General features: G+C 38.0%; 1 protein-coding gene across 1 annotated transcript; it reads left to right on the top strand.

The window, feature by feature from the left end:
• The first annotated feature begins 2569 nt into the window (after nt 1–2569).
• On the top strand, nt 2570–10573 carry LOC102720427 (protein CHROMATIN REMODELING 24-like). Its single transcript, XM_040523557.1, has 20 exons — nt 2570–2949; nt 3015–3790; nt 4035–4165; nt 4247–4301; nt 4505–4738; nt 4823–4878; nt 4968–5058; nt 5989–6126; nt 6212–6289; nt 6526–6735; nt 6821–6892; nt 7911–7991; nt 8091–8209; nt 8316–8427; nt 8835–8903; nt 8993–9087; nt 9414–9542; nt 9682–9750; nt 9848–9974; nt 10083–10573. Exons 1-20 carry the CDS (start codon nt 2766–2768, stop codon nt 10242–10244), a joined length of 2988 nt encoding a protein of 995 aa, XP_040379491.1. The 5' UTR covers nt 2570–2765; the 3' UTR covers nt 10245–10573.
• The last annotated feature ends 803 nt before the right edge of the window (nt 10574–11376 follow it).

The following is an 11376-nucleotide window of genomic DNA, read 5'->3' as shown; positions in this document are numbered from 1 at the left end:
GACAAATGTTCAAATATAAACTAAAAATTCAACAATATTAAATAAAAATGGAGTGAGTATTTTGTCATTTTGGATAAGAGTTCATCAAACTTTAAAATTCTAACAACCAATTTTATGTTAAAATGAATTTATAAAATATAACAAGTTTATGAATTATGATATTATGCTAGTACTTTTAAGGAAAATAAATGTATTTTATTTACTTTATAATTAGGTCATGCGAAACAAATGTGTAATCATAATAAATTACTTTCCGGTAAGAAACTATAAATATTAATTTCATGTCAGAAATTATATTCTAACAAAATGGTATGGTAGATCGTATATTTTGAAATAGAGATAGTGTTCTTTTGAGACCAAATGTACTTGCACCAAATGTTTGCAATTGATTGTAAGGGTAGCGATATTTATCTACTCCCTCCGTCCCAAAATAAACCATTTTTTCACTTTTTACCTATAATCTTTGACTTTTCGTCTTATTTAATTTTTTACGATTGATATTTTTGTTTTTATAGATGATAAATCATAAATAGTACTTCACGTGTGACTAATTTTTTTCTAATTTTCTAAAAATTTTTTAAATAAGACGGATGGTCAAACGCTGGGCACAAAACCGAAGAATTGGTTTTTTTTATAGAGGGAGTATATTTTTACATGATTCGTCTATCGTTGTTCGCTATAGGCTTGAACTATTTTGATTTTGCCCACAACAAATCCCAAAATCCATATCATCAAGCAGTTACTAAGGTAAAGAAGCAGACTGCTCCATCCGTCCCAAAAAAAGCAACATTTTTGGTTTTTCTGTTGAGCATTTGACCATTCGTCTTATTTGAAAAAAAATTTAAAAATTTTAAAAAATTAGTCACACATAAAGTACTATTCATGTTTTATTATCTAATAAAATAAAAATATTAATCATAAATTTTTTTAATAAGACGAAGTGTTAAACATTATATTAAAAAACTAAAAAGTTGATTTCTTTTTAAGACGGAAGGAGTATATATTATCATCAAGTTGATATAACAACAGTAATTTATGTGCTACAACGGATATCATATCTGACATGTGTGTCAGCTATATGTGGCTGCATTCGCAAGTGAAACTGGCCATTAGTCCATTCAAACCACGTAAAACAAGAAAAGTCATTAGTATATAATTAATTAAGTATTAACTTTTGCAACTTAAAAAATAGTTTAATTTGATTTTTTAACATAACTTTCATATAATTTTTTTTGAAAATAATATCCCGTATAGTAGTTCGGGAAGCGTACGTACGAAAAACGAGTGAAAATTTTGGCCGATTATCACTCGTGAACGCAGCCACGACAACCTTTGCATCAGCAGAAATATCATGATACAGACAAGTTTTGATTTACCATATACTTAGAATGTTTACATCCTTGTATTTGACATCCTATCAGAGTTGTTATCTTATGCGTACTCACATAGGTATATATTAGCGCCTTTCTTACAATGGCGTCTGTATTTTTTTATTTTTAAAACTTTTTATAAATAATTTTATTACTAAACCTCAAGAGAAAATATTTGCTCTGAATGAACCTTTTAGCCACGCCATCAACATTGATGTGGCAAAATAATATTGTCACACAGAGTTTTTGGCGTGACGGGTTTACAGTGACGCCTGCCACGCTACAGTGTTGACGTGGCCAATAGGTTCATCCGGTGAAAATATTTTCTTCTAAGATTTAGTAATAATTTTATTTATTAAAAACGTTTTAAAAAAATTAAAAAAATCGTGATAGAGCTCACAGAGACACTAGACTTCACTTCCATGGTGTCAAAAAAACACAGTGGATTGTACTACACCTGACACCATCCCATGACCCTATGTAGTTCTTTCGATTTATCATGGCCAACGTAGCAAGAAAAGCTTATGGGATAAACAGATTGAAAAGCGAGACCATTGAAGAGATTGACACAAATAGGCCAAGTGATTTAAAAGAAGTTAGGATAGATGTGAGAGGCGAAGATATAGACATGGTCATATGGACGAACAATTAACTTAACGTACATAATTAAGGGAAACCAACTTAACAAAGTAAAAAAAAAGGATGTTATACACCTTAACAAAGGCAAAGATACATCTTAGCAAAGGTAAATTACTATGAAACTACAAAATATTATGAGGCTTTGACGATATAGGGCAATTTTATGGTTTTTTAGGACGAGGGCGTTGTATTTTTCTATTGGTTATTATTAACCTCCAACACATCACGAACAGTCACCTGCTGCGGCGGCTTTCGATGGTAACGGTTACATCAGCCAATTAGCAGACCGAAAACGATAAATGTAATTAGTAAATTTGTTAAGCATTACTTATTACAAATTTGAAAAAAGTATTTGTTCATATAAAATATTTTTATATAGAAATTTTTTACACAAAATATATTATTTATTTAGTTATTTAAAAAACGTGCTAATATGAACCGAGGATTAGTTCAGTCCAAGAGGCAACGCAGCCGCGGCGGCTGGCGGAAGCGGAACCACCGTCACCCGCGTTACGTTCCGTTGTTGTTTGTGCGTTGGCGAATTTGGGATGGAATTCGAAATTTGAAAAGAACCTACCCGCGGCGCCGCCTTCGTCTGCTCTTCTTTCTTCCCCAGACAATCCCTTTTTCTCCTACTACTGGCAGGCTGGTACTAGGAGGAGCGAACGGAGACGGAGAAAGCGGGGGAGTTCGAGAAGCAATCTCTCCAATCCATTCCTCTCATCATCGTCATCGGAGGAGGAAGGAATCCATCCCATGGCGTCCCCTCCGCCCTTTGACATCTGCGGCGACCTGGACGACGACCCCACCCCTCCTGCGCCGCCGCTCGCTGCCCCGACCCCCAACGGCCTCAACGACCGCCTCCTCCGCCTCGCCCGCACCCACCCACGGGGCCCCGCCCCAAACCCTAACCCTATCCCCCCTCCTCCGCCGCCGCAAGGTACCCTAATCCGCCCCCCCCCCCTCTCCCTCCTCCTTTCCTCTCTAACTCCACCTCCCTCGCAGGAGCAGGACCGGAACCCGCCAAGGTCAAGCTGCCCGGCCGCCGCCGCCTCTGTAAGCTCTCCTCCGCCCCAGATGACTCCGCCGACAGCATCCGCGACATACTGGACGATCTCACCACCCGCCTCGACTCCCTCTCGGTCGACAGGCCCACCGCAAGGCTCAGACCGCAGGTCACCCCACTTCCCTGCGCCATCGCCGATGATGCAGACGCCGACCCCGAAGCAGATCACAAGGGGAAAACCCCCATTCTAGGATCTTATGTCGTTAATGATGGCAGAAAACCCTCACCCCTTGTCTACTGTGAAGACGATGACGATGAGGATTTCGCAACAAGATCTTATGGTGGTGTTAAAGAGGAGGTCACTAGTAAGGTGTTCAAGGCCTCTTCTTCTTTTGGTGGCCGTGGCAACGATTGCAAGATGAAAGCTAAAGGAGCCTATGCCTTTGATACGGTGTCAAGGGAAACCGTCTCCAAGGCCTCAGTTTTTGGGGCCTATGATGGTGATGAAGACATCGACCAAGATGCAGGGAATGGGAAGGAAAACCGTGTGATTGTTGAGAATAGTGCCGAGGATGTTGACTGGGAGAAGACAGAGGACTTCAAGATGGAGCCCACTGGGACTGGTGTAACACACAAGCCCTACAAGCTCCCAGGAAGGATATTCAACATGCTTTACCCCCACCAGCGTGAGGGGCTCAGGTGGCTTTGGGTTCTGCATTGTAGGGGAACTGGAGGTATCCTTGGAGATGACATGGGGCTTGGCAAGACCATGCAGGTGAAGCCCCCATCCTTCTTCTAGTTTTGTGTATTTTTGATCGCTCAAAGAAAAGCAGTCTTCATCTGATAGAAGAATGTAACTGTTTTGTCACTGCCCCAAGTATTATTACCTTCATTGCACTAGAGTTTATTATGCATATGAAGAGCTGGCGTACAATTCACCCTAACCGCGCAATCCACTACTGTGTTCCATTCCCCTTTTTCTGACAGCTGCTCTATTCATCCTTATTTTTATCATGCAGGTTTCTGCATTCCTAGCTGGATTGTTCCATTCCCGTTTAATCAAGAGAGTGTTAGTTGTTGCCCCAAAGACCCTTCTGACTCATTGGATCAAGGAACTTTCAGTTGTGGGCCTCAAAGATAAGATCAGAGAGTAAGATATTATGTGTTGACATGCCCTCAAATTGATAGAGGTCATCTTGGCTCATGCTAATTGTTCCCCTTTTTCTGACAGCTATTCTTGCCCCAATGCAAATGTTCGCAACTATGAGCTTAAATATGCCTTCAAGGTCTGGTTTCCTAACGTAACCGTCTTCCACTAGCCACCTTCTCGACCTGGCTTATTAAGTTTGGCTTTTATAATACTCGGAAATCTTAACAGTTAAATTCGAGCAGGGATTTATTTGTTCATAGCATCATTTAAAAGTATTTGGTTCTTTCATGATATGATAATAAATAGCAGATGTTTTAGCTTATTGTTGTCTTTCTACAGGAGGGTGGTATCCTTCTAACAACATATGACATTGTCCGGAACAATTACAAGGCGATAAAAGGCAACTTCAGCCATGATACTGATGATGAGGAAGAAACAATATGGAACTATGTTATTCTTGATGAAGGGCATATTATCAAGAATCCAAAGACTCAGAGGGCACAAAGTCTATTCGAAATACCCTGTATACATCGTGTTGTCATCAGTGGAACACCTATACAAAATAACTTAAAGGTATCTTCTCGCTCATTTTCTCAACCTTAAACTTGACACTTACCCTCTTTGCACCAGCACAAGTAAACCTGATTATTCTTGCAGGAAATGTGGGCTCTGTTTTATTTCTGTTGCCCAGAAGTCTTGGGTGATAAGGAGGAGTAATTCATTTATACTCGTTGTTTTTCTTCATCCATTGTTGTTTGATCTTACACAATGTAGTGTTGCTTATTTCTCTTGTTTATGATAGGTTCAAAGCAAGGTATGAGCTGGCTATCCTTCGAGGAAATGACAAGAATGCTACCAATCGAGAAAAGCACATAGGCTCAAACGTAGCAAAGGTACTAATCCATTTGGGGGTTTGTGTTCAAGTAACAGATGTTTGGTACACGATCCTGTTTCATGTTATTTTTGTGTCTGGACTAATTTTAGTTCTTCTGCATCTGCATTTTGTTGGATAATTAATTATTTGGAGATCCAGATTTTTCGCCTATGTTGATGATTTGATGTTTCCTACTCCCTATATTCCAAAATATAAGCATTTAATATTCCAATTTTGTACCGCGATATAAACATTCCTTCACTGATTTCCACGACTACCCTAATGCCAATGATTCTTCAACCAACCAGTTGCTTGGAAAGGGATTCTAATCAATTCAAAGTTCAAGATTTAACCACTGACATGACTAAAAGATAATCCTTTGACTAAACCTTAATATTTGCTAAACAACTTAGAAATACTTATATTTTAAAATGGAGGTATCATATTCCAACTTATGCAGTACCATGTTTGTTTATTATTATTTCATATAATAAGTTGGACACAGACATAATGTAGGGAATTCAATGATATATGATATCATCGAAGTAGTACAGTTGTGTACTCAATTTAACTAGTAAAGTAACACATGTATGTTGCATTCAGGGTCCATACCAACTAATAAAATTGGGACTTATTTGAAGCCATGAGAGGGCAAGCTATTTACATTAAGCTCTTTCCGTTTGTTTCATTTATTTAATTGCCACTGTTCCAGAGTATTTCGCCTAGTCTGTTCATGTTGTATATTACCCCCTGTTATAAAGTTACCACAGTAAAATTCATGCAATCCCCTTATTTGTCCATGATGAGTCACTGGTGTGGGTCCAGGACCCACATTTGAGAGAATAGTGGGCAAACAAGGGGTTGGATCAACTTTCAGGTGAAAATAAGGATTTTATCCTTGTTATAATGTGGTTTTTTTTTTTATTTTGTTCATGATAAATTTTCACAGGAATTAAGAGAACGGATAAAACCATACTTTTTGCGACGCATGAAGAGTGAAGTGTTTCTTGATAGCGGCACGACTGAAGATAAAAAGCTTGCTAAGAAGAATGAGCTAATTATCTGGCTAAAATTAACATCGTGCCAGGTACAGATCTTTTGCCACCGATGCAAACCCTAGTCGTGTTATTGGTTAAATGCCATCTTAGTATTAGTCTTTCTTTTTCATGCAGAGGCAATTATACGAAGCTTTTCTCAACAGTGAACTAGTTCATTCGTCAATGCAAGGGTCACCCTTGGCTGCAATCACAGTAAGCATCATCTTTAAAGCTTTAGTTTCTTCTGATTTTTCTACCTTTATATTCCACGTTGCCAGCATCCTTTAGATCTTTATGTTCACTCCATTTCCTTACATATGTCATTGTCTTGTGTTGTTTCCGTGATGTGTATTGTCATGTTTAATATCCTCAAATTTTCAAGAAAAAAAGGACATGCATACTCGTTGGTGCATTTATGTTTGTTTCTTCTGTCTTCTATTCTTAAATAGATATTGAAGAAAATATGTGATCACCCACTGTTGTTGACTAAGAGAGCTGCTGAGGGTGTGTTGGAAGGCATGGATGCAATGTTAAATAATCAGGAAATGGGAATGGTTGAGAAAATGGCCATGAACCTTGCAGATATGGCTGATGATGATGATGAACTGCAAGTTGGTCAAGATGTCTCGTGCAAGTTATCTTTTATGATGTCCTTGCTTGTAAGTGTTTTTTGATGATCTGCATTATACTTGTCACATATGTATTTGATTATCTATATTCAAATGGTTAATCTTAATGTTGCAGCGAAATCTTATTGATGAGGGGCACACTGTCTTAATCTTCTCGCAGACTCGTAAGATGCTAAACCTTATTCAGGTGATAAGGTCTATTCTTGTTATGTTAATTCTTGTTTGCTCATGGTCATACAGCTCTGCAATTATCTTGTGATTTTGATGTATTATTATCCTAGCAAAGTAATTGTTCTGAGCCCTGATAAACTCTGCAGCTGGATAATTGCATGAAAGGCCCGATTTTTTCTTGTCAATGTATAGTCACCCAATCACATATGCTACTGAATTCCCTCAGTGCCTTGGTAGGATTGGAACAGCTTTTTTGATTTTATACCCCAAGAGTACTCATAAGGATAATTTTGTTTGGAATTGAGTAACTACATATAATTTCATGAAAATATAATTTATATGGGACCTTATTTTGTTAACTGCTGTTCAGATGTTTACATCTTCTAATTCAGATGAGTGATTAAGTGAAACTGTTCAAGAGCATTTTTTTTCTCATTGAATGATGTAAAAAACGTTGTATCAGTCTAGAGTTCATTTCCCATAGTGGTTGCTGCATGCTCAGGTGTGATATATCTAAAACAAATGATTTGGCAGCATGAACTTTACCTTGAAAAGACTTTTAGTACACCCCTGATCTACTGCTGATCTCGAACTACATAGGACAGCAGTGATGCTTTGGTCTATCTGACCAATGCATGTTTCATTCCATCTCTTTTGACCATTTTTGCCATCCTTGTAATGTTTATGCTTACTGGCATCATGTCTGTGTGCTGACTGGATCCTAACTAAATATCTTGCAACTTGTAAGTCTAAAATACAGCATGATCATTAATATTAATTATACTCAAATCTAAAATTTATAAAATGATTGTATCAAGCCAATTACCACCTACCTATACTCATGCAAACATTTTTTTATGAAAATATTACAAATAACACACATGTTCCTATATCTTTACAGCCACAGAAGTCCTGGTGTGGGTGTATGGGTGTAGAACCTACCGTTACACCCCCACCCCTCTTTTAAAGATTAATAAGATATACATTTTGGCTTACTTCAACCTACTAGCTAATGTAGCTTACTACTTCAACAGGAGGCTATAATATTAGAAGGCTATAAGTTTTTGCGCATTGATGGTACCACCAAGATTTCTGAGAGGGAAAGGATTGTGAAGGTTCTTCTCTGTCTTTCCCTATTCTTATTTTATGTCATGGGCTAATTATTACTGCTCTGTTGCTTACTTGGCATTTTGGCATCTTGCATTTGTATTCAGGACTTCCAAGAGGGTCCTGGAGCTCCAATATTTCTGCTGACCACTCAAGTTGGTGGGCTTGGACTGACACTGACCAAGGCAGCTCGTGTCATAGTAGTTGATCCTGCTTGGAATCCAAGGTTCCTGGACAATGTTGCTTCCTCACTGAGTTTATTGCCTTTTGTTTTACTAAATGTTTGCCACTGCATGTTCTTGTTGCTTACTGTTCTTGCTTCCTATTTTCAGTACGGATAATCAAAGTGTTGATCGTGCTTATCGAATTGGACAGACCAAGGATGTCATTGTATACCGCTTGATGACATCCGGAACCATTGAAGAAAAGATATACAAACTGCAGGTTTACATATGATCAAGAATTTACTTGCTGTTGATGACTGCCATCGTGTATCTAATTAATTGAAGCAATGCTTAAAAATCTCACTGAAAGATGAGCTCACAGTGATATTTAGTTTTATATCTCCTTGTACTTTCTTGGGATGAAATTTTTTAGATTTTTCATTGAAGGGAACTTATTTTCCTTGTGTGAAACTTGAGATTTTAATATGGAACTGGGTTCATGCTAAGAAAATAAAAGGTGGGGCTGGTAGCACTTTTTACTGTGTGGTTCCACACATGTTTTTTCTGTGACGTTTCTATCTTTCAGTGTTATAACCCTATTCTGCTATTTTCATTTTGCATCTTTTCTTCAATAATACAATGGAAGCTAGATTGTGACTACTTATATAATACATGGACATTTTGCAGGTCTTCAAGGGCGCTTTGTTTAGGACAGCCACAGAGCACAAAGAACAAACACGTTATTTCAGCAAGAGGGTACTTAATTTGATTTGGGTTCTTGTTATTTATTTGCACTTTGCCATATTGGATAGTTAACATTATGATTATTTTATGCATACTTTCAGGATATTCAGGAGCTTTTTAGTCTGCCGGAACAAGGTTTTGATGTCTCACTCACACAGAAACAATTGCAAGAAGAGCATGGACAACAACTTGTCATGTGAGATATCTATTTTCGTTCTGTTAAAATTAGCACCACCGTTATGTTCTTGATGATGTGACTGCTGCTTTTGTTACTATATTTGGTTGTGATATGGATCAGCAGAAAAAGTGTGCCCAAATGTTTAGATTACTCTGCGATTTCCATGGCACTTCCATATGTACAGGGCACATGATGATGAACTGCTGCATAAAAATGTAGTTTTAGTTTTCAAATTAATTTGCTGTACTGATAGCTGCTTGATATCTTAGCAATACTTGCTGTCCTGTTTGTAATGATTTGCATGTTCACTGATGACAAGTTTGTTGATCTACTGCATCTACCAGGGACGAATCCTTGAGGAAGCACATACAGTTCCTGGAGCAACAAGGCATAGCGGGTGTGAGCCATCACAGCCTTCTGTTTTCTAAGACAGCAATCTTACCTACGCTGAATGAGAACGATGCTTTTGACAGGTTAATGTTACTCTCTTCGATGGGCAGCATATGGTTCTGAAAAAGCATTGATTTGACATGTTGCAGTGCATATCAAATGCTGTCGTTTCTGGTTGTTACCTTGTATCTAACAGGTGAACTATGATGTTTCTGTGTGCAGCAATCCTCGAGCTATGCCAATGGCCAAGCACTACTACAAGGGAGCCTCATCTGACTATGTTGCCAATGGGTAAGAAGAGTTGACAGTTCTGTGTATAGGACTTCTCAGTAGTTTTGCGTTGCATGAGTTGCGTACGACCGATAAACTTGCTGCCTGTTTTGTGCAGTGCTGCATATGCGATGAAGCCAAAAGACTTCACTGCTCGAACATACTCCCCGAACAGCACAACCACAGAGAGTCCTGAGGAAATCAAGGCTAAAATCAATCGGCTGTCGCAAACCCTTGCAAATACGGTATGTGCAAGATATCTTACCCTGTTCCATGGATCTTTGTTTTTTTTTTCCTTTTCTTTTGGGGGAAAAAGAAACTTTTCCATGGATCTTGTGGTGTTGTATTTGTAGGGCCTTGTGGCGAGGCTACCAGATCGTGGAGACAAGATAAGGAGGCAGATAAACGAGCTGGACGAAAAGCTGACCGTGATCGAGTCTTCTCCGGTGCCATCTTCGTCTCCTTTGGAGACGGGTCCAGCGGAAGTGATCTGCTTGGATGATTTGTCTGTCTAGTGTCGATTGTAGGGTGGAGCCACATGTTGCAGCGACGGCTGCTCGGGATGTTTACCCATTTTCGTTTGCTTACACTTCATGCATATTAGTCACTAAGGGGTGACATTTTGCATGCTACTAATTACTAAATTGTAGCGACCACGAAACACATGCTGATCTCCGGATAGGAGTGGCCTATTGTAAATTAACGCGGTAGTACCTGTAAGCTGGTATTAGCTGCGGTGAGCCTGCTTTTTGGCGATTGGCAAAATGAAAAGTTTTAAGCTTAGATTGTTGCTTTGGTTTGGTTTTCACCCCCTATATAGAACTGCTTGTATGGTATGGCACTTTAAAACCATATATATTTTTATTTTTGATTTAAATTGCAGTGATTTTGATTAACATATGCCATTGAAATTAACGATAAAATAGTAGAAAAAAAAGAATTAGCAGTGAAAGCAAGGAGGTAATGGGATTTAACTTTTAGCCTATAAGTACAAGCCTAAGTGAAATGATGAGTGGGATATTTGGACTGTTTTGAAGAAATTAATTACACAGAAGAATAACACTAATGCCACTCATTATTATAGGGAGTGGGGTTGATTGGGGATAATACGATGATGTGTTTAAATGTAAGGAGATTGATATGATAAATAGTACTTTTGAATTCTTTAAATTTATAAAAAAAATGAAACCTACACCCCCTTACATTTAAGGATGAATGGAGTATTTTATTGTTGTTTGTCATTTATTTGCACCTATATGACCAAAACGACTTAGCCCTGTTTAGATACCAAATTTTTTTCTTAAAAACAACACATCGAATCTTTGGACACCTAAATGAATAATTAAATATACATGAACACTAAAACTAATCACACAATTATGATGGAAATCGTGAGACGAATTTTTTAAGCCTAATTAGTGCATGATTAGTCATAAGTGCTACAATAATCAACATATGCTAATGATGAATTAATTAGATTTAAAAAATTCATCTCGCGGTTTCCAAACGTGTTAATGACGAATTAATTAGACTTAAAAAATTCGTCTTGCGGTTTTCAGGCGGAATCTAAAATTTGTGTTGTAATTAGACTACGTTCAATGTGTGATCGTACGCGTTGATATAACCTCTTTCCTAAAAGTTTTTAGG

This window comes from Oryza brachyantha, chromosome 4, assembly GCF_000231095.2.
Source record: "Oryza brachyantha chromosome 4, ObraRS2, whole genome shotgun sequence".
Classification (NCBI taxonomy): Eukaryota; Viridiplantae; Streptophyta; class Magnoliopsida; order Poales; family Poaceae; genus Oryza; species Oryza brachyantha.
Note: the sequence above shows the minus strand (reverse complement) of the source record. Positions and strands in the feature narration are given on the sequence as shown.